At 34.6% G+C, this 24,298-nt stretch overlaps 1 protein-coding gene and 1 long non-coding RNA gene across 3 annotated transcripts; one reads left to right on the forward strand and one right to left on the reverse strand.

Moving 5' to 3' along the window:
* Positions 1-2,756: 2,756 nt before the first annotated feature.
* Positions 2,757-6,995, forward strand: LOC145615517 (uncharacterized). Its single transcript, XR_014107289.1, has 2 exons — positions 2,757-3,263; positions 6,736-6,995. It is a non-coding gene; the product is annotated as an uncharacterized LOC145615517 (long non-coding RNA).
* A 375-nt stretch (positions 6,996-7,370) lies between these two features.
* LOC145614812 (cell division control protein 48 homolog C-like) lies at positions 7,371-22,131 on the reverse strand. 2 transcript variants are annotated; one of them, XM_081669876.1, is made up of 12 exons: positions 17,163-22,131; positions 15,932-16,719; positions 14,786-15,447; positions 14,417-14,569; positions 12,438-12,554; positions 12,192-12,296; positions 10,491-10,553; positions 10,341-10,405; positions 10,042-10,243; positions 9,734-9,871; positions 9,552-9,635; positions 7,371-8,086 (listed from the first exon to the last, which is right to left on the reverse strand). In XM_081669876.1, the coding sequence occupies exons 2-11, from the start codon at positions 16,689-16,691 to the stop codon at positions 9,588-9,590; spliced, it is 2,313 nt and encodes a 770-aa protein (XP_081526002.1). In that variant the 5' UTR covers positions 16,692-16,719; positions 17,163-22,131; the 3' UTR covers positions 7,371-8,086; positions 9,552-9,587. The 2 variants fall into 2 exon arrangements, with proteins under 2 accessions (XP_081526002.1, XP_081526001.1); XM_081669875.1 differs by having other exon boundaries at positions 15,932-16,724.
* Positions 22,132-24,298: the final 2,167 nt, after the last annotated feature.

The raw sequence follows: 24,298 nt of genomic DNA on the forward strand, positions 1-24,298 counted from the left end.
TAGAAAAGCTAGAGAGAGAAAGAAAAGCTATATCACTTAAGAGAGAGAAGAAAGAAATTATAGAATTCTGGGTGATCTGAAAACGGAGGTCTAGGACCCTATTTATAAGAAAATAGTCCGGAAACCAATAGAAAAGAGATCGAGTTCCAAACGAAATAAAGCACATCCTGTCGCCAGACGACGGGACCTACGCATGGCGACGGACCCCAGCGACAGGCGACGTTTTTAAGAAAATCACGAGTTTTTCATGCGGAATCCACTTCTTAATATGATTTAGTCGTAAAATCTGTGTTTAAGGTTAAAATTGTATTTACATAAAAACAATTATTTTATTCCAAGTAAAACTCTTGAAAACATAATTATCAATCCGAATTCCATTAGGATTTAAGAGAACCTTCTAGATAATTCTAGAAGACTATAATCAATCCGCTTTAGGAATGATAATTAATAATAGACCCTCCTCTAGATCATTGGGCCGCATATAAGCACAAAATCGGGCCCAACTTAGTATTTTGGCCATAACTTCCTCATTATCCATCGGAATTGGGTTTATAATATATCATTGGAAAGTTTTTTTTTGATTCATATCCAACTATACTATTATTGGACTTTTATCATGGACCAAACTAAATTGGACTGGCTATTTTCATAAATAGAGCAGGTTTTCGAAAACAGAAAGAAGGATTTTAAATAAAAACAATCGCAACATTAGACTTTTCACACTTTCACTTCATTCGACGTAAATGATATTCATCACTAGGTTTGATTTTGGGGGAGACACGATTGGGTGTCTACACCAATCATCCCAAAATAACATTTACGGAAATTGTGTACGGGGAGATTTTCTTTTGTCACTACTCAAACTATTTTTATGTTTAATTTTTGTTATGATGATATGAATGGGTTATCTATTTAATCGTACTGTTTGAATAAATGGATATATTATATTAGATCTATTTTGCAAATTTCATCATTAATAAATTTAGTTTAATATAAATTGTATGAATATGATTTTTTTTAATGTACACATAGCATATTGAACAAGATTATGTAATAATTTATCACATGTTATGTACATACATACAAAAGAATAATCTAGCTAAGCTTGAATTTTAAAATAAATATAGTATATAGTTGAATATAGAAGAATTTAGTTAATGTATATGGTCATCCATTGCTATTCTCCGTACTTTTTGTAATACGGTATTGGTTATTCATATTTTACAGAAACATTAATTATTATTTTCAAAATAAATTAAAGATTAATTAACAAAAAAGAATTTAGAAAGAAAGTGAAAATAGAAGGAAACTAGGTTATGTTCCGTGCCATGCACGATAATTTTGAATAACTATTTTTTATATTAACACTATATTAAAAAAATTTACTGTCTTATGTTCTATTTATATCAATTGAATGGAACAACAAAAATGGCAGGAAAAAATCACAATAATAATAATCAACATTTGTCGGTTTTGGCAAGTATTATTGAAGTATCTAGAGTTAATTTTGATAAAAGAGTATTAAAATTCAAATCATAATTATTCAAGAAATTAACAAAAGTATCATTTGTTGATCTGATATTTGCATTTCATTGTTCAAGCTTGTAGCTTCTATTACATAATTGATAAAAAATCAAGTGAAAATATATAAGAAGTATAATTTTGTTGTAATAAATGGAGTACGTGCATAATATGTCTTTCCCAAAACTAACTCAATAGTCCATAATCCATATGTCACAAATTATGTTAAAAATACTACGGAGTATATTCATTTTTTTTTAACCTAAGGTTATAGTTGTCATTTAACTTGTCGATTTTTTTTTTTTGAAAAGATGCATCAAATCTTCTATTATCATTGTAACTTTGTAAGTAATCATTACTTTATATATATGTAAAAGATTTGTTTCTTAATTAAATTTATTTTCAAAAATAAAAAAGAAAAAAATATTAAGGACACACTAGGAGATGACATGTGTCATTGCTGGTGTGTCTTGTAGGACATACTTGGTTAGAACCCGTGCGATGCACGGTTTATATAAAACCTATTTTTAATTTGTATATTTTAAAAATAAATCGATTTTATACATGAATATAAATTAGAATTACGTATATTTTGTAATTTTAAATTTTTTTTATTTTAATCAAAACTATGATATAGTATCGATTCAACGTTGTCTAATTCATAGTTCAATGTAGGAGGTCATTTAATAGTGTGCTATTTAAAATTGTCTCAATTTTCTACGATGAATTGATAGATTTTAGTTGTAATATAGAAGATTCTAATATTTAAATTTCAAAAATGTTAAATATGGTAGCTTTCCCCAAAAAATAAATAAATAGACATCATTATTGCATTTAAGCGGGAAATTTTTATTGAGAAATTGACATATGGGCAATAATGATGTCAACAATTTCTAGTTTAGTACTCCCTCCGTTTTTTTATATGCATCACTTTGACAATTGCACTATTCACATACTCCGTTTTTAAATACTTGCTCCACTTTCCATTTGCGGCCGTTTTTAAATACTTGCTCCATTTCCTTATTTGGAAAGCTTTTACAATATTTAATTAATTTCTCTCACCAAGTGGACCCAAGATATATTCTCTCTCCTCCAATTCTCTCCATTACTTTTGCTTTCTACAATTTTTTTTTATTGTTCTACCAACCCCACTATCTCCATATTTTATTACTTTCTCCAATTTCTCCTAAAACTCCGCACATGGAGAAATGGAGCAAGTATTTAAAAACGGAGGGAGTACCATGGTTGACTTAATTTTTTCACCTCTAAAAAATAAGTAAATGTTATTATATAATATATCACTAGATTTGTCATAATGTCTGGTTTCATAATATAATTTTGTTACAATCTAATATATATATATATATATATATAAAGGGGAGTAATAGTTAATAGTTTTTTTTTTTTTTTTTTTTTTTTTTGAATGAATAAATAATAGTGAGAGAGTAATTGAATAAGGAATTAGTCAGTAGTGGGTAGCTGAATTCTTATATGCATGACCAAATAGTCAAATACTGCATTCAAATTTTCAAAGCTTACAAAAGCACAGTAAATCAACCAAAAGAAGAACAAAATATCGAAACTGAGTTGCAAAATTCCCACGGATAAAGATGCGTGGTAAGGGATCGAAGCGGCAACAACCATCGTTGACAACCTCCATTTACCTCCATCTTCGTGCTGCCGAATTTGAGATTCTCTTCTTCCTCTTTTTTCTCGTCGCTTTTCTCCTCTTCAAAGATCTCGTAAGTCTCCTCAATTTCCCCTTTTTTTCTTCTAAATTTTGAATCTAATCTTCATTTAATTACCTTTTCAATTTGATGATTGGTTTCAGTTGTTAATTGTTGTTTCCGAGTTCAATTTCTGTTCGTTAATTTGAGTTTTGATTTATGGTTTGTTTAACCTAGAATTTCTTGAGAAAATTGCTGTAAGACTTTAGGGTTTTTTATTTTTTAATGTATGAATTTAAATTTTGGGACTTTTATTAGGGGTTTAAAACTGCAATATGATTTGTAGGTGGATAAATTGTTGATTTTATTTGTTATAGCCAAATTCATGTAGAGAATTAGATAGAGGAAAATGATGGAAGAGGATCTTCGTGGATAATTCGCAGCCGAACCCGTCATTTTTGGGAATAAGGATTTGGTTTTGTTGTTGTAAATAGCCTGAGTCAATAAGTTTGATTCATTCATTTTGAATAGAAATCAGCCTATTTCATCCTCGTTTTGCTGAATGTTAAATCACCATTGTTTGCAGGTGAATTATAAGTCACACTCGTCAATTAACATTGATTTAGCTTAGTGTTATATTAGCAGAACAGCCTTCTTGCCCTCATTTTGCTTAATGTTGAATTTCCACTAATTGCTCGTGAATGTTGAAATGTTGAATTACCATTATTGATTGCTCATTGGGGGTGATTGGAGTATTCAAAGCACGCCAATTTAATTGCATCCCAAAAATTATTGTCATACGGGTTTCATAGGATTGAGGGCGGAGTCCGTGTAACGTAGTCTCTCAAGTAGGTTTGAATTAGGTTTAGTGACTTTAGCTAATATTCTGTTTAGAAGGTTTAGTGAATTAGGTATAGTGATTATTATTAGATTAGTCCCCCTTTTGTCAATGGAGGTTTAGTTTATGTTTTTCTTAAAGTTGAGATGCCTTTTTGTTGAAGTTGCGTGCTTAGTTGCTTGCCCATTATGTCTTTATCTCTGAGTTGAAAAGGAAGCATATTAAGATATTCTATCATAATTTGTGTCTATCTTAGGATAGTGATTTATTCTTCTCAATCTTCCAATATAAAATAGGAAAAATTCACATGAATAATTACTACTATGGGTAGTCTTCCCATAATCATCCCACATGTTCTAGAATAACCTCAATTAGGGGGGGGGGGGTGTTCCTTCCCAAATGAAACGGTGACCTACGTGAACTGAATTAGCAGGTCACTTGGGCCATGTAGCATAATGTGATTGAGTTTTTTTTGAATTTTTTTCTTAAAAGTTCTGCCCCAAACTCCCTTTGTCTTCCCATACTTCTCCCTCCTTCCCGTTGACCACCATGCTTCCCCTTCCCCACCAAAACTAACTCGTCTGCTATGTGTCATTGCTAGAAACCATCACTTTCATCTAGACACTAGAATAAAAGCACCTCGAGCTATTCACTCACATTAAGCAAAATTATTCTCATAAAATACAATTTGTTGAATGTGGCTTCATCCAAGAGTCATGATTCACACCCACAAAATTTTCAGGATCATTTGCCACTAGTAGAAGAAAATTAGAATCTGAAACTTTGATTGGATAATTGGCTTGCTCAAAATCAAAATAAAAAGCAAATATTGCTGATTAGTCTTTATTTTGTCTAATTCAGGCATATGAATGAGCAATGAAGGAAATGCATAAGAATATTTTTATTTTAATAAATCTGCTCAAAGAAGAAGGAAAAAAAAAAAGGAATTTTGATGTTGTTGCTGAGCAATTACTGGAGTTCTTTCATTTTTAGTTGTTTGTGGAAACTCTTTAAATTTTAGACTGTAACTACTAGTGATTCAAATCTAAAAGTCAAATTAAATGGAGTTGTGCAATGGTTTTGGTTGAATGGGGATGGTGGTATAGTCTACATTAATGGATGGTTAGGCAAGGTTGATTTAGGCAGAAGATGGGAGTGGCTGGAAGTTGCAAATTCACTGGCGACAAGATGGAAGAGACTTAGTGGCAGTGATGTGTTGGTCGGGGGAAGGACGAGGGTGACTAGGTAGGGAGTGCGGTTGTTGGCAGGGCAAGGGAGCTGGTAATTATGGATTATTTTGGGAAAAATTCTCCCGTAGTTAGGATATACAAGTATTTTTATAGTTGGGATTGCTATAGAAATACAATCCATAGTTGAGAACTTGAGATTTTTTGTGTATATCTTCTATAAAATTATCCTTTTGTTAGGAAGTTACCTATACTATTTTGTAATTTTATAATATGAATGGATCATGATTAAATGTGCAAACATGCCCCCATTAAAGGGAGGGGTGGATACAAATTGGGTATGAGACAACTTAATTTAGGGGTACTCTAGTAAAATTATGGCTATTATATTTTTTTTATAATTTTTTTCATTATGATGTATTTGGACAACTTGACTATTCTTTCCAAACAGTAGAATTATCTGCTCAATAAAACTCATATTTGAGAGAAAGCTGCAATAGAATATAGCAATCAGCCAATCATACATGTTTCTTATAAGTGGTCTATTCTTTGTTACAAATTCTTGTATTTGTAACAAGAATATGTAACATACCTTCTGCTGCTATGCCCTACTCAAGTAATCAGTTTGCATCTCCTTAACCAATTTGGAAATGAATTGGTATCTTTTTTAAGTGACTTTTTGACCTTTGCAGGCAATAAATTCAGTGAATTGTTATTGATGTTACTTCATTTAAATGTTCTTTCTATACTGAAAGGCACCCATCACCCTTCATGGAATTGCTCAATCTGCATTTACTTATCAGTTTGCAAGTGAAATGTATCACTTTCACGTGACTTTTAAATCCATGTATAGTTGCCGAATGTAATCGAATAAATTATTAGTGATGTTAGAAGGATGACCTTGGTTTACTAAAAGGCACCCATCACCTTAAATGTATATGGAGTATCATGCATCAATCTACTTCTCGTTACAACAGATTAAATGAAAGTGTGTCTTCACAGGTGAGAGGTAGTGTGTGGGGTTGGGGAAGGGGGACGGAGGTACCAAAGTTCTTTTTGTATTATAGATGGGATAGCTATAAATGAACATGCTATTGATTTATTACCAGTAACAGACTCACAGGAGTTTGATAGGCTTATTGCTGGAGTGTGTTGTTTTACTAGACTATCTGATCTACTCTGTTCTCAACATTGAATGCAGTATAGCAATAATTCTTAAATGTTTGATTTTCGTGTAAAACAGCCATAGAAAATCAACATGTGTGGTTCTATCCTTTATTGTGTCTTCTAAGTAAATTGTTATTGTTTTCTCATAATCGAGCTACCTGTGTTGGTATTGTGCTTTTCAAATGGGTAGGTATCAGCATGCACCTGTAGATTTTTCTCTAGGATAGTGTAACTTGTAAGACTTTGTATGTTGTAAGCAAATGAGAGGGAAAGGTTGTTAAATTATTAATAAGATAGGATTGTGGCAGATGTCCTGCGTCATTATTTATCTTATGGTGGTTCTTATTTATTGCAGACATCAAGACCGGAGTACAATCAGATTATGGTGAAGAAGCCTCAACATGATTTCTGGCCCTTCTAGATCTTGACAATGATATCGTAGTTTTTTCTTGTTTATGAGCATATAATTATGTATCTTTTTGTACGATAATTTTGTCGGTAGTACAGCTTACAAGTTAGTCGAGAATGTAAATCTGTGTTTCTGACCTATACTTTATAGCAATTATAAAGACAATTGTCTGATTTCTGTTTATCATCCAAATTTTCTGAGGACAACCATCATCAATTTATATATCTGCAACTAAAGTAGACTTAACATATTTTGGGTGCGGAAGGGCCTAAAATGAAAGATAAATTGGCTCCCTCTGAACCTTGGTCTCAGCTATGAAGTTCTTACTGTCTCTTGCAAATTCAAGTTTAAGGCCTTATGAAATTCTCGAGCCCTACGCAAGTGATTTTCCAGTTAGCCTTCAAGATCTTCTTGGTGGTTTTCTACGACATTTTTGTAAAAAAATGGTTTTTCACAAAAGGATTAAAATGTGGTTTTTTATATTTTAAAAAAATGAAGTATTGTCATATTCGACATGTATATTTATATCCTATTTATAATATAAACTTTTTATAATTTTAGTTGATACATAATGGAAAATATTGATAGTCAAATGTATATCTCAAGATCGTACTAAAACAATAGGCACATATGGGACGAAACCACAAGAGTATTCAGTAGTTTATAGATGATAACTAAAATTCCATAAACAAGAAAATGAAGTTTTACAAAAACATAACAATATTAATACCAAAATTGATAACAATAATCAAGATGACCCTATAGCTTAATAATACCCCTCATATGTGCAGTGGTTTTGTGGTATTGTCCCTCTATAATTACTGCATTTTAAATGTCCCCAAAATGAAGTTCTACACAGAAGCAGGCCTTCAAGTATAGCTCGTTGTCTCACTGCAATGAGAAAGTTAAACGAGCAATGGTAATACCAACACCAACAGGTCCAGCACCAGAGTACACCACCACAGCATAACCATTCTCAACATGCGACAATAAGAATCTTTTAGATTCATCACCATAGCAAACCAAGTTCATTCAAGGGTACTTGTACATGGGGCGATGTATCAGGAGACCCTCACTTCAAAATTCTTTTTTAAAGGAAATTTGGCCAATAAATGAGCAACATAGTTACCCTTCTACGAACATGAGCAAAACACGAATTATGTTAAGTCAATGCATCAACAAAGATCCCAAGTGTGAGGAACAATTCATATCACCGCCATTTAGTAGTTAGTATAGACTTGTCACACTTTTTATAATGCAGTTAAAGCAGTAAGAACCATTGAATTCAACGCATTACCTTTCATGAAAAAAAACAAAGCAGTATTAGCAGTAGAAAAGGCTCAAGTGTAAATCATAACTCTTAAGGGCATCAGTTGAGTAAAACCAACAGTTCACAACAACTTAAATGTAAATATCAAAATCATGGAATTAGGCTGAGATCAAATCAGATCATATACGTAGACACGTAGTATAATAGCAAATAAGTTTGAATCAAACAGATAAGAAAACATATTTATTCCATATCATTATAACATATCACAATTTAAAAAAAAAAAAAAGAAAAAAAGTTCAGGTCGAATTAGAAATAATCAAATCACATCAGAGAATTTGTTTTATAAATTAGTAATAATTATAATTTATTCATTTTGGACGGCTTTAATGAGAGCATGAATGAATAAATGCATTATCTGCATGGTACAATTGTAAGTATGATGCACATGTAACATGTTAAGGCATCTAGAGAGATGTAACTTTTTTATTATGTTGTACAGTATTAATATGCATTTGCATTTCCTTTTAGAGGTGGATTTTGATTGAAATAGGTTCTTTATAAAAAGCAAAACCTACATATGAAGTAGCATAGCCAAAACAAGAAAAATACTTGTCATACAAGTTCTGTTTTTCACACTTTTATAATTTAAACACGAATATAAAAAGCTAAAAACAACACTATATTGTTTTGCATATACGATTTTCAGTTAATTTCACATATTTGCAAGTTACAATAACAATACTCCCTTTGTTTTTGATGGATGTAGCCATATTTCACTTTAAGATATTTTAATTTGATATACCCATATCTTTATTCTATTTTCAATAAGCAAAAATATCTATCTTACTCCCTTAACCTTTAAGGCCTTGTTTAGTTGACAATATAAAATGGGGGAAGTGAAAATTCATGAGATTTGATAAATTGAGAAGTTGTTTGGTTGGAAAAAAAAAAAAAAAAAAAAATGGGGGAAGTGAATTCATGGGAATTTCAACATCCCACAAAACAAGGCAAGTAAATTACCTAGACCCCCCTAGGTCAATCAAAATTCATGGGATTTCTAAATTCTCACATTGCCAACCAAACAAATTTAGGAAATTCCTAGGAATTTCATGAGGGAAATAACTTCCCATGAAATGCAATTTCATATGGGAATTTAATTCTCATGTCAACCAAACAAGGCCTAATATTTACCTAATTCCACCCACTCTTATGTTATTCCTTATTCCTTACACCAATCCGCCTTATTACCACTCTCTTATTTATTTGAATAAGAGTAATAATAATATTCCTATCAAAATAAATAAATAGTCATAATTTTATTTACATTCTTAACTTGAAAAAAAATCAGATAAGAGTATATTTGAACAGATAAATTCAAACCAGATTTTAGGTGAGCTAAACATAGCCTTAAAACATGGCAATGAAACTATATGACTATGTTAAGCAAATTATATAGAGAACAAACTCAATGAAGGCAAGTAATATATACCTCCACATGTGTTCAGTGCTTTTGTCTCGACATTGGTTAGGTTGGAGAAAAATTGCGTGACAATTTATCATAGAAATCTCTTTGCTGCTCCCCCACATAGAAATAAGAGGATATTCAAGACATGTTAGACAGTCAACTTTTTTTAGTTTAAAATACCAATGACGCAATTAAAACAATTATACCTCTTTGTTAACAGAAGGATTCAATCCCACCAATGCTTTTTCAAAATGACTATAATTAATCAACCAAGGAATGGCACCTGCACCCTTTTGCTTCAATAATCGCATCTCGTCATGAGCAAACCTACTGGCTTGCCGCATCTAGCAGTATTCCAAAAAGAAAAAAAAAAAAAAAAAGGGGATACTTAGCCTACATTGCTAATTGAAAGGAATATCAAGATTTTAATGAACATCCACTGAGGGATGTAGGAGTACCAGAATTGTGATAAAGACATAGCAAAGATAAGAAACAAGGAATGGGGTGAACAAACCAGGAAAGCAAGGTCAGCGCCACTAAAATGATCACAAGCTGTTCTCTCTGCAATAGCAAGTAAATCCACACCGGTATCTATAGGTTTCTTTCTTGCAAGAGCTTTCAATATCAAGCCACGTTCCTGTGGACTAGGCAGAGGAATGTATAATAGTTCCTCGAATCTTCCAGGCCTCAATAAAGCACGATCTATCAACTCAGGTCTAGAACATCCAGATAAAGACTGTCATATAGGAGGATTTTGGCATTGATAAAACATATTACTAGCAGTGATAAGTAATGAAAAAAAAAAAAGTATACCTATTTGTAGCACCAATGACATAAACCCCCCGCCTTTCCTCTGCACCATCTAGCTCAATAAGAAGCTGCAATGACAATTTAAGATTTTAAACATCTGAGTGCCCATGTGAAAAATAAACCAAAACTATACAGTGGTACAAAGTGAAGAACCTGCTTAAGTATCCTATCAGTAACCCCACTAGATTCTCCACGATTTGCAGTCAAAGCATCCACCTGTGACAAGTTCAGCATTTTCAAATGTCATCAATTGAATTTGATTCCTGAATTTATCTTGTAGTCCTATTCTTGTTATGATACACACAATTAGCAATACACCGATATAAAAGAATGGGCATATAAAAAGGAAGGATTTTTACATCCTTGACATGGCGAGAGTTTTAAGATCTTAATTTAAGTTTCCAATAAGCTTTTTGGGATGAGAGTGCATTAGTGACAGCATATATCTCAACTCTAGGTAAATAATGTGAGCTGGGCAACCACTTTGAGCTTTTGTTTGGCCGTCACTTGACAATTAAACAATCAAGAGATTAAGATCAAGAGGTATTAAATATTGCTTTAATATCTCGGATTGGGCAAGCTGTCCACTAACAATCAATTATTAGAAATGTAGAATTATTCTTACTATCAAAATGTATACACAGGAGATTAATAAAAACACCCAATAAGATTAGATTTGATGATTGAGAGGTGAAAGATATTGCAAAAAACACAGTATTTCATGATGAGACCAAACAAATGGAAATAGATCACATGCCATTGGATAGCAGATGGCTGTAAAAGAAGACATAGCTGACAATAATTAACATCTCAAACAAGAAACGAATTTGTTTGCTAAGACTCTAAAGCAGCAATTCACAAAATTATAAGGAAAGTTGGAATTCCAAATATGAATGCACCCAGAAAAGGGAGGGTGTGGAAAGTTAAATCATAGATACGGGCATTGTAATTTTTTAGCATTAGAGGCTTTTACACCAATATGAGTGGAGCATATCAAAAGGTAGCAAGTATTTTGAGGTGATTAAGGCTTTAAGCCTACAATCATCCCACTATTCATCTCAAAAAGGAACATACAATCAATAATACATCATTTTTCACATGTCTTCTCCATATAAATGGGATTCACATGATTTAGTCACTAAATTGTGGTTGGGGCAAATTGGAATTTAAAATGGGTAATGTTATATGCAGCCCTCAAGGCGTATATAAGCATCAAAAACAAAAAAACATTATATAGACTGATACTCCGCATTGATTTAGGATTGCAAGACTTTCACATAGGTTAGGGAAATTGATGTTTGGTTTAACATAATATTACCACTTCAGGCTTTGTATTTCCAGCCACAACAAACACCGTAGGTAGGAAAGAATAAATACAAAAGTGTCACAGAGCACCATATAAACCCCGCACCCCAAACCCCCCCACCCAAAAAAAAAAAAAAAAAAGCTCCAACTATCTAGCAAATTTCATGAAGAAAAACAAGAAAAGCAATAGTGACCTAGATAAAGTCATTGCCTATTACACAACAACTTTCCTTTCAGATATCCCATCATAATGCAAAGCCGAAAGCTTGATCAAACCCCCCTTCCTTTCTCTCCTCTCAAAAAAGAAAATGTCCCAATTGTTTCATGAAAAAAAGCAATAGCGACCTCATCATGTAGATAAACCCATTGCCTATTACACTACAATTTGCCTTTAAAATATTTTATCATAATGCTTGGCCGAAAGGCTGTTCAAATTTGCCTCTCTTGGCTATATTAAAACTTACAAGCCAACAAAGGAAACTAGCAACGAGCAACAACAATGTGAACATTTAAAACAATAATTATAAATTCAAGAAAAATTATTCATACCTCATCAAAGAAGAGAATACATGGAGAACATGTCCTTGCACGATTAAAGATCTTGCGAACAGCCAATTCACTTTCACCAACATATTTGTCCATAAGTTCAGGACCCTGGTAAGGTTTAAGTACTTCATAGCAAGGTGAGTATGCTTTAAAGGCCCAATCCCAAGAAAGCAAAGATGCAAACAGACAGGGGTGGGTGGGGGAGGGGGGTGAGGGGGGAATTTACAGCAGGGGGCAGTGAAAATAGACCTTGATGTAAATGAAACTTGCACCAGCCTCATTAGCAACAGCCTTGGCAATCAACGTTTTACCACAGCCAGGGGGACCATAAAGCAAGAATCCTGCTGGCAAATCTTCTCCAAATCCCTGAATAATATCAGCAGAAATAAGAGTCAATATACAAAAATCATCAGACATAAGATGCTGCTCATAAAAGCAGACATGGGAACCAGATCAACAATCACACTGGCTTGATAGCTGAAAAGGTGTAAAAAAATTTTAGCTGCAATGACTCATTATAAAGTCAGTTTGAAAAAAGACAAAATATCACGGGAAGCGCAAGGATTCCCAGTGATTTCTGTACAAGCAGCAAAGCAAGTAGGATTTAAAAAGCAGATAAACCTCTCTTAATTGAAAAGGACAGCAGCTTATCATGAAACACTCATCAACAAGAATCTACTAGTTGTACTGAAATACATGTGCTTTCCTCAATAAATTAACAAAATAATGTTACAAAAAAAATACTCTTCAACTTCCTGAAAATCAATCAAACCATGTACCATTATCAACTTCTTACACGTGTATAGAATGGAGAAGTATCTACGATAGGGATGCAAGTGGGAACAAAAATGCTGGTTCCACACCACGTCAGTGGGGCGGGTGAGGTATGGGTACAATAGTCATACCCACCATGGGCAGTGGTTAGGTGGTGGATTGAAATTAATACCTGCCTACGCAGTCCCGCTTTACCCACCCAACTTAGCACTTACAACCATATCTTTTTTTTTCTTACTACAACTTTACAACTATTGAACTTAAATTTGGTAAACCCATAGCTCCATAAGCCCAATTAAGTAGACAAAACCACAATTAAGTTCCTACCCACATTGTGTCGTGTGTTGATAGTTTAATATGGCCTGTAGTGTAGAGCTTTTACTTGAAAAATAATATCTAATGCTGCACTTTTATTCGTTTTGTTTTTAAATTTTGACAGCTAATTGATGCATTGTTACACTATAAAATTCTTGACAGCTAATTGACTTGTAATTTTTACCATAAAATTTTTGCCAAAACTTATATCATTGACCACTTTAAAAAATGTCTAAAATAAACTACTAATTATAAATGGCTACAAGTCATTAAGGCCCTATTTGGTTTGATGTAAAATGTTTTCACGGAAAATGATTTTCCCATTTACCTTTGATTGGTTTGTGACGGGGCGGAAAATAATTTCTCAATGGTGGAAAATTGCATCTATAATGGTGGAAAACATTTTCCTTTCCAAAACAAGGGAAGCCTCATTTTCCTTCCTCTTTTTACTTTCTTCACATCCATACCCACATTTACCCTCCTATTTTTCATTTCTCTTTAACTTTTCTTGTAAGAACCAAACAAAGGAAAACTATCTTGCAGGAGTGGTTTTCCTTAAAAGTATGTTTTCCATGATAACAAATTTTTCATTGAAAATGTTTTATGTCAAACCAAACGGGGCCTAAATAGAAAGTAGACAAATGGTAAACCATTGCTACACATACAATGCTACAACAATCCTAAGTAAACCAAATACTAATTACATTGGAAAATACAAACTGCACATTGCACATGATTATTCAAAATAAAAAATAAATAAATAAGTAAATAAAAGTTGCATAAGAAGCCTATTCTAATTGATGACAACTCAGTTATCAGTAATTCTCGAATAACAAAGTCTAGAATGCTACTCCACATTAGTTTTAGTGATTGCAAAACACAAAATCACATCTTACACATTTTAATGATTAAAGATATTAAAGAAAAAATGACTACGTAAAACAAGCCAATTAAGAACTTTTAGAAGAAATAAATATAAATTAAAATTAAAAATAGAAGAACAATCACAGAAGTTCACCGGTCAAAATGTGTGTTGGTTAAGAGTATGTGCAATCTAATAAATATAAATGGTATAATCAAACTAATAAATTGGACAAGACCAGAATACTTTAAAAAAAATATCAAGTATAATTAATTACCTCATAATCTTCGGGATTTCTAATAGGATCAACTATACAGCTCTGGAACTCCTGCCTTATGGTGCCAAGGCCTCCAACATCTTCCCATTTCACATTAGGAACTGCAGAGAAACCTTCCCTCTTTAAAGACGGTTGAACATTCTTAAATGCAACCTAAATCAATACATAGTCCAGGAGAGGAAAAAAAAAAAACATCAACATACTTGGAAAAGCACCTGTATCCATAAACTAATAAACATTTCATGACAATAAATGGCATAAATTAATAAACATTTCATGACAATAAATGGCAGACGTAGCAAATTTTACAGTGGAACAAAACTTTTTTTCACTTAGGAAAACATTTACAGGAAAGTGACATTGAATTACCTCAAAATCTGACATTTTGGGACAGAGTGTTTCCATTTCTCCAGGCATAAAACGTAGTTGCTTCCACCAACCGTCATCTTGGGGCCCAACTACACACTCCTTAAGACCCTCATCCTTCTTTAAGTTTATCATCTTCCTCATAGCATGTACAGAAGCTTTTCTAACATAATCTTCCAGGTCAGCCCCAACAAACCCTGCTGTGTCCCTAGCCAATTTTCTAAGGCTCAAACCCTCTTGAACACCAAGATCATGTGTCAAGACTGAAAGTATCTCAAACCTTGCATTTTCATCTGGAACTCCTAGTTCAATCTCCCAGTTAAATCTTCCAGGTCGCCTTAATGCAGGGTCAAGAGCATTTGGACGGTTGGTTGCTCCAATAACAAGAACATGGCCTTGTTTGCTCTCAGAAACTGAAATCTCCGGAACTGCTGGAGATGAATGTACTTTACTCCCACTCACAGAAATCTTTTGACCAGCTACAGAAGCATTCTCACATATAGTATCCATGCATTTCAATAACTGAGTGACAATTCGCCCTTCTTGCCTTTTCTGCGAGCTCTCTCTTTTCTCCGCAATGGCATCAATCTCATCAATGAATATTATTGAAGGAGCAGTCCTACGAGCTTTTAAGAAAAGCTCACGAATGTTTCCTTCTGACTCACCTTCAATATGAAAACACAAGAAGCATCAAGTACTGCTAAAGTAAATCCTAACATATATATCATTTACCATCATAAGCAAGGCCGAAGAAGACATCATGAAGATGTAAAGCCTTAAGATGAAAACCTAAGTTGCACAACAACACACTGCCGACACCATAAGCAATGTCACATACTCACATAGCCTTTCTTCTTTACAAATAACCTTTTAACCAACCCTAATTTAAATAGACGGTAGGCCAAAAAATCAAATTTTGATTGCTTTATTCCATTCAAATATGTGACAAAATTACCATCCTATGCCCCATTTAAAAAAAAAATAAAAAAAAAACTCAAATATGAATGGAAAGAAAGAAATGTCGCAAGAAATGTGCATTTTCATCCTTTTCTCTCCCTTCTACGGTTTTACCAACAATAGTAGGCTCTTTAAAGGCCACAAAAGATATCAAAAACATACATAGTATAAGCTAGTTCTGATTTGACATACCTGAAACACCAGATACAATCTCAGTCGATGCAATCTGATACAAAGGAACGCCAGCTTCATTAGCAATAGCTTGAGCCAACATGGTCTTACCACACCCAGGAGGCCCGTGCAATAGAATTCCTGTTGGTGGCCCTGCATGTAACTGACACAGCCGGTTGAGGAGTTCAGGGTAACGAAGTGGGATAAGCACATTGTATTTTAATTCCTCCAATACTTCACGCATGCCACCAAAATCCTTAAACATGGGATGCGTGTGCACCTGATCTCTACCATCATCTAAATCCGTATTTTTACTTCCTATTCCTCCGGTTTTCTCAAGCATCACAGTATTCTCAATCTCTTTTTTTTCTAATAACTCTACAGTTTTCTCATTTTTCTCCTCCATACTCTCTTCTGTTTTATCAGGTTCAAATCCATCCTGACAATAGGCTTCCCTTAACATTGTTTTCATCAAGTCAAACTTCGGACTGGAATCCTCCTCGTAACTTGAATCAATGGATGAAGATGATAATGCTGAAGTCGATGTTGATTGTTGAACTTGACCATCTCTACCGCCACTACTATTATTCCGCTTAAGCTGAAAAAGGGCCTCTCTAACATTTTTGGTGAGTATTGCGGTTTTCCACCTCCTGTACTCCGGATATGTCTTACGTAGATAGCTCACAGCATCCTCCTCACTCTCAAAGTTACAATACTCAAAGCGTTGCTGTAAAATCCTAAGAGTGCTACGACCACCTCGCGTTTTCGATCCCTTTCTCATAGTGATATCAATTCAAATTTCCAAACCCCTAAACTAAATTTAAACCAAAGTAATCTGTCATTAATCAGGTCATCTTGAAAATGGCTTTTATACAATTTCACAGTACAAGATAAATAAAAAGCGCATTCCTTTCCAATTAAATTGAATTAATCAAGTAAACATTCAATATTTAAACTTAAATAATCAAATAGGGTCGAAAAATCACTTTAAATTCACCTCGCTTAGAATATAGCTTAGAATATAATAAGAATAGCAAATTTATAGCAATGAAATCGCTTATTATAATTATTAAAGTGAGGCAGGGCAGGAGGGAAAAGAGCTCTGATTTCATAGTTAAATCCTAACATTAAAGTGTTGTGCAATACATTAGTAACCAAATTTGATTCATAATTATAGGGATATTTGATTCAATAATCGATCTCATAATTATAGGGATATTGGAAATGATGATAACAAATACAAACAGCTTACCTCAGAAGCTGCTTCAATGGAGGGATACAAGAACTAGACTCAACGGAGAACGCCAACTGCGCTTCAGTGGAGAACGTTGAGTGCGCTTCAATGGATATCTGACTAATCTGAGAGAGAGCAATTCTATGGATCCCTAATTTAGGGGTGAGCATGGGACGGGTACCCGTACCGTTAGTACTAACGGTTCGGGTACCCGATAACCAAAATCACTAAAAGTGATACCCATAACCGGAATCGATAAGTTCGGGTACCCGGACTTCGGGTACCCGGAATTTCGGATCGGTTATCGGGTACCCAATAAGATATCCAATAATTATGATTAAACTTAATTATGTAGTTATTATGATATAATTTACAACTAATTAACAACAATACCATATGATCTTGACCAAATTATTAATAATATTACTAATCATTGATATTATAAAGTGATTATGAAGTAAAGTAAAAGTTTAGATTTATATTAATAGATTTAAGTAGGGAAAAAAAGCAAAAAAAAATGCTTATCGGATCGGATCGGGTAACCGTTAATTTTATAATGATACCCATAACCATACCCGATAACAAATTATCGGAACGGGTACCCGAACCGTTATGGTTATCGGATCGGGTACCCTAATTTTCGGAACGGTTACGGATCGGTTTTTCGGGTTTTCGATTTTTCGGGTACTTTTGCTCATCCCTAATCTCTATGACCCGTCACAGTTACTAAAGGGATAGATCCGTCGAAGAGCTTGTCCTAATGAGTTTCTTTATGCATAGAGAAATGCAGATAAGGAGCAAGGGTGTAATTATACGTAAATGCATATTCTGAATTTAGAGTAGTAATATTGGGTGGTTTTTACTACCATTGTGTGATCAAAGAGTACCGTTGAACATTCAGTGGTATAATGTATGCATGTAGTAGTACTAACGAGCGCTGCCAGTTAATATGCAATATTGACAATGAGCGTTAATATAGTGGCAAAATCGCAAATATAAGAGCTTGCCTGTATTATTTTAATATTTTATTGAATTGGTGCTATGTTGGCACTTAACTGTGACGTTAATCAATGGTTAACTTTATTTTTGGACCCCGTTATGACTTTCATTTTGCCATCTTCATCATTTGTCAACAACCGTTATTTTTCTTCAACTGTAGTTCTCCAATATCTAGCAAATTGGAGGGAGTGGGTGAGGCGAAATTCAAAAATGGAGCTTCAGTCCATATTGTCGTAGCGTCGCTGGTGCCCGGAGAGGTTTTTGGAGCGTCGTTGCTGCAGTGACAGGTATAATTTATTGTTTGATTTCGTAAACCCTAGCTGCTGTAAACCCTTGAAGTCCTAATGATCAGTTTTAGATGTGGGGGCATTTTGTCATTGTTGAGGATATGGGAGTTGGGGTAATGATTTGGTGTTTATGACTCAAAATGGACGACGATTTCGAATTGTAGTTCGTATTAATGAGAGTGGTGTAGTCCCAGTAAATCAATAATGTGTAGTCTGCTGTAAATCCCAAATTAAAACTCTTTTGAATTGAATGTGTAAAGCAATAATGTGTAGTCTGCGTTGTTGTTGGAGATGTAATGTTGTTTGAATTTTTGTTTTAAAGATAATAGTATATTTTGTTCATTAATTGATTGAATTCTGCTGGTGCTCTGAAATTGTTCTGTCTTTTGTCAAGCTAAGGAGTGTATTTTCGACTGGTGGTTCTGTATTTTATCTTCTGTTGTTATAGTTTTAGAATGAAATTCGAGTGATTTATTTGTTTTGTGTATATGATGCTGGAGTGATTCATGTGATATTTTGTGATTGATAATTTGTGTATATGATATTCATGTGATATTCATGTGAAATTCATGTGAAATTCGAGTGATTTATTTGACTGATTTATGTTGTATTTTGTGTGGTTGAAATTTGAGTGATTTATGTGATATTTGGATTGAAATTGAATTGCAGTTATGCTATTGGGGATTGAGTTTGAGTTTGATTTTGGGAAAGAAATGTCTGATCCTGTTGAGAAAGCCATAATGTCTGCTCATGTTGAGAAAGCCATAATGTCTAATCGTATTGAGGACAAAGGCAAAGGCATAATGTGTGATCCAGTTGAAGAGTTATCTGCTAATTTTGAGGGGGGGGGGAGTCATATCTTATAGTGGTGTTGCTAGTGATGAACTCCCCTATATGAAATGTATGCAACTGACTGTACCAAACTCTGCTGAGAAGAGACTAGCTGCCTTGTCTCTAGTTAAAACCATTGAGACTATGGAGACCATTGTGTCAACCAACCAGGTGAGCATGTACTCCTATGTTGAGTCTCCTAAGTTAGGAATGGTATTTAAATCCTTTGAAGATGTAGAAACCTACTACAAGGAATATGCAGAGTAGAAAGGCTTTGGGGTAACTAGAGTTTCGTCTGCATTTTCGAAGAATAAAAAGGAGAGGAGAGGTGCCACATGGAAGTGTGAGTGTTGGGGCCCACCAGATATGAGGGCAAGGAGGGAGGCCAATAAAGGAGGAAGTTGTGTGGCACTGGTGGTGTGGTTAACAGTGAAATTGCAGCGTGCCAAAAGGACATCTAAGAAATGTGAATGTGGTGCCATGATATATGCCGGGATTGATAATGATGGGCTTTGGGTTATCAGGAAGGTGAAAACCGAACATGATAACCATACCCCCAAACCAAGTGATGCTAAGTTGGTGAAGGAATATCGAATGAAGAAGTATACATGCAATGTAAGGAGGCAACTAATAAATTTCTATGATGAAGGTCTTCCTGTAAGGCAAGCACATGGATGTATATCTACTAAGACTGGGGTGGATAACCTTCCTAGTGTTAAGGACCTACAACATGAAGTTTACAAGGCGAAGCTGTTGAAAATGGAAAGTGGTGATGCAGCTGCAATGATGGCCTACTTTGATAAGATGCAAGCGGATAATCAAAATTTCTATCATGCACACAAATTAGATGGTGATGGCCGGTTGAAGGACGTAATGTGGGTTGACGCTCGTAGTAGCTAGGGTTGCTTATGAAGAATTTGGTGATGTGGTTTGCTTTGATGCCACTTACATAACAAACAAGTATGAGCTACCGTTTGCCAACTTCGTAGGCGTTAATCACCATGGCCAATCGATATTATTGGGATGTGTCCTCGTTTCATACGAGGATTCAGACACATTTGCTTTCAGTGGTATTATATAAGCTTTCAGTGGCACATTTAAAGTGGTCCCACTTACCTATTTCTCTCCTCCTTTCTCTCTCTTCCATGTACTTTTTAATATTTTTATATTTGTTATGCATTTGCAAATGCATAACAAAACTCCATTAGTACTTCCTCATCCGTCTAATAAACAAATGGGTCGAGTCTTTATACAATCGTCCAATTATAGGGCATCGCACACCTTTTAAGAATTTAGAGTAGACCTGTTTTAAAAAGTACGGAGTATTAGTTTAAATTTACACTTCCTTTTCCTAAAAATTATCTTCACACAACAAAGCTTGTATAATTTGTGTTTCAGGTTTTTTTGGAATCCCACGGGATACTGGTCACGCTTAGACTGGCAACAGGACGCAAACACCTGCAAAACAACGGGTCTCTAGCGATCGGAGATCCGCCTCCAACGATCAAATTAGTGACCGGAAACGGAATAAGTTTAGAGAGAGAAAATAGAGAGAAGTTGGAGCTTTTTGTGCTCTTGAGAATGTTATGTCACAATCCACCCCAGCCATCATCAATGATTGGGTATTTATAGAGGTGGGGAATTATGCCCCTTAGGGTAAGTGACCTAGGATTTAGGGTCATTGATTGGCGGCGCAATCAGTGAAGGACATGTGTCCTTTGGGGGCATCGTTTTACGGCATTCCTAGTATTTTAGGCCTCCTGATGTAAGGAGGCCTTTATGACATAGCTGATCTCAGGTGCTCTCTTGTGCATGGTACGTGTCATCTTCCTATGGTGACACGTGTGGCCCATTTATTGGGCCACATGTCATCATGGTATTAGACCACGTACTTGGGGTATTTTTACCCTAAACATTTGAGCCTCTGATAGGCCGTCGTCGAGCCTACCAAAGATAAAAACCTAACTTGGTCTCTCTAATGGGTAGAAAGGGCTAGTAAGGGTCGATCCCACAAGGACTAAGGGGAGCACTAACAAATATCAATTTGTGATAAGCTAAGTTAAGTATTTTTTTGGTTTTAAGTTATAAAGAAAAAAACTACAAACAATAATAAAAAGGATCTTGGGAAGGTATCCACCAATTAAGTCATTCACAAACTACAATTTAACATACAAAACATAGCATTTTGGGGATAAATTAGGGGAAGTCATCTAAGGCACCCAACTACTCTCTCAAGCTAGAGGGATTACTTGAATCATGAATACAACCTACTCTCGTGGTTACAAAGCATAAAGCAAGTGTTAAAGCATAATCACAATGACATAAACATTCCCTTGACTGGAAATTCCTATTCTCATGGCATTTCAAGTCAATTAAGCATAATGGAGCTAACTCAAGTTCATCTCTCGATCCTTCGTTGAGAAAGCTTAGATAAATAGTTCTAGCAATGGCCACTTACAAGAACTAACAATGAAACCACTTAAGCTCAACTAATTAACATCCCACATTAGCTAAATCAACACATGCAAACAAGTATTTGTGAATTCATTAATGGTTTCAACCACCCCAAGTAAATAAACTACTCACAAAACATTATAAATTCCAAAACTAAGGGAGTTAACAACTAAGAACATGAATTCAAACACTAATCTAACATAAACAAGTAATTAAACTAGAAAAGATGCAAAAATAAGTAATTAAAGCAATAAAATAAGAGTGAGAGTAAGAAATTCTCATTGATATTGCAAGAAATAATTAAATCTTCAAGTCTCCCTCCTTCAATTCTTCATATTCCAAGCTTTCAACAAGTTTTCCCCACTTTCTCTCTCTAGAAAATGAGAGTTTCTCTCTCTAAAAACCCTAACCTAAGCTAAAACTACACTAAGAAGATTTTTTTTCTACAATCGGAGCTATGAAGGTATTTATATTACCCCAAATAGAAAGGACGAAGAAAACAAGAAAAATGACCCGTCTACAGGTCGGCACGGACGTGCCAAAGGTTGCACGGACGTGCAGACCTGTTAAAATACGAGCGGTAGCTACTGCCTGACCTTGCACGGACGTGCTTCATTTGGCACGGACGTGCAGGGACTTGCACGGACGTGCCACTTCTTGGCACGGACGTGCAGCCCTTTTCTGGCGAAACAGCTTATTTTCGGAAGGTCATAACTTCTTTGTTACTCATCGGAATAAGGCATGTGACCACTCGTTGGAAATCTCTTGAGATGAACTTTATTCTCCAATTTGAATCACTTTAAAATCTTGAGTAGAACAAAATTTATGGTTAGTTGAAGTTGACCCTTGTCCAAACAACCCTTCAAGCTTTCCAAAAGCTTTTCATTTCTCTTTAAGGCACTCATCCTTCTTCCTCCATTGCTCTATCAACCAAGCTTTCCCTTCTCCTTGTTCACTCATGATTGATCACATCCATATATGGTGCTAAAAATAGCTACATTAAATCAAAACACAAACAACCCGTGAAGCATGGAAGGTACAAAATTTGTATAAAAATAGGATAAATAATGAACTTTGATGTCGAATAATCACGAAAACAAGGTTCAAAAGTACCCTAAAATCATACCAAATAACAAGTTATTAAATTCCCCCAAGCTAAGCTTTTTCTAGTCCTCGAGCAAAACAAACATGTCAAATCAAGAAGGAAGATAACTTGCTAATGATCAAACCAAGGAGAGGTAATAAAGAGGAAACACAAAAACACAAATCCGCATGGTAACCACCATAAACACTTTTAGCACAAGTGAAAAGCAATTTAAACCCCTAAGTCGCCTAAGAGGACGAGTTTTTATCTCGTGAGGGTTTTCATTGAGCTTAACCCACAACTCACACAAACCACAACACATCATCAAAAATCATGCATACAATTTCAATTTTTTTCACCCAAGTCAACTCATCGGGATATGAGACACAAGCAAGACAAGTGAGCAACTTTCAAGAATTACCAATCATACAAATGTACACATGAGTTGGGGGTAAAGAGGAAAACTAAGCAAGGTTGCACTAGGATACTTCTTTATACCTTTTACTAGTTCATTAGAGCACATCTAGATATTTTAAAGTTGCAACAAGCCCTCTTTCGGTTATAAAATCTCAAAATGCAAGTCCACCTCCCAAAATGCACACCCAAGCCCATTTAACTACACTCTAACTTGGAAATTTTACACAAGAAACATCAAAATAGACAATGTGTGAGAGGCATCCACAAGTTGACCTCTCATTAAGAAAAAGTGAAAATTTTGAGAATTTTGAAGGAGTTTTTGATCTCCCTTTCTTTTTCTATATATTTTTTTTCTTTTGGTTTCTCTTTTTTTTTCAACATTCATTGCCCTCGCCTCTTTTAACTGTGAGCGGCTCTTTCTTTATTCAAAACATGTGGCTTATTATGCCACTTATTACACATGATACAAGTAGAACCAATTCCCTAATAGAGTTTCATTTCGGGGAGGAGAGGAAGCACATCAAGGGCACAAGGGACCGCAATTCGATTCAAACATATCCTGCTTTGGGCAAATTTGACAATATCCTGTGCTAGACGTGCAATTGAGCATTCATTGGCTTTCATTCCATATACACTAATGCAATCAAGATTAATAAGCCTCTAAATGACCCCAACTCTAGCATACACCCATCTAAAGAACTAGTACTTAGGGGTGAGCAAAAATTCCGGGTACCCGGAATTAGAACCGGAACTGGTTAGGAACCGGCGGGTCCGGAACCGAGAATGGACCCAGTGGTTCCAATTTCGGGTAATAAATTAAGGACCCGGTTATAACCAATTCCAATTCCAATTCTCAACTTTTTGGAACCGGAACCGGTTGGGTACCCGGTTACTCAATATATCCTAAACTAAATAAATTTTAGATAATAAAAATATGTTAAATGTATCTAATTTGTAAAATAAAAAAGTATTATTAGTACCTAACATGAATACAAATAACTTAATGCGTATATAAATATAAGTATTAAACACTAATAATGATACTAACTAAAATAAGAAATATATTTTTGTATTATATTTTA

Source organism: Chenopodium album, chromosome 25 (assembly GCF_948465745.1).
Source record: "Chenopodium album chromosome 25, dcCheAlbu1.1, whole genome shotgun sequence".
Taxonomy (NCBI): Eukaryota; Viridiplantae; Streptophyta; class Magnoliopsida; order Caryophyllales; family Amaranthaceae; genus Chenopodium; species Chenopodium album.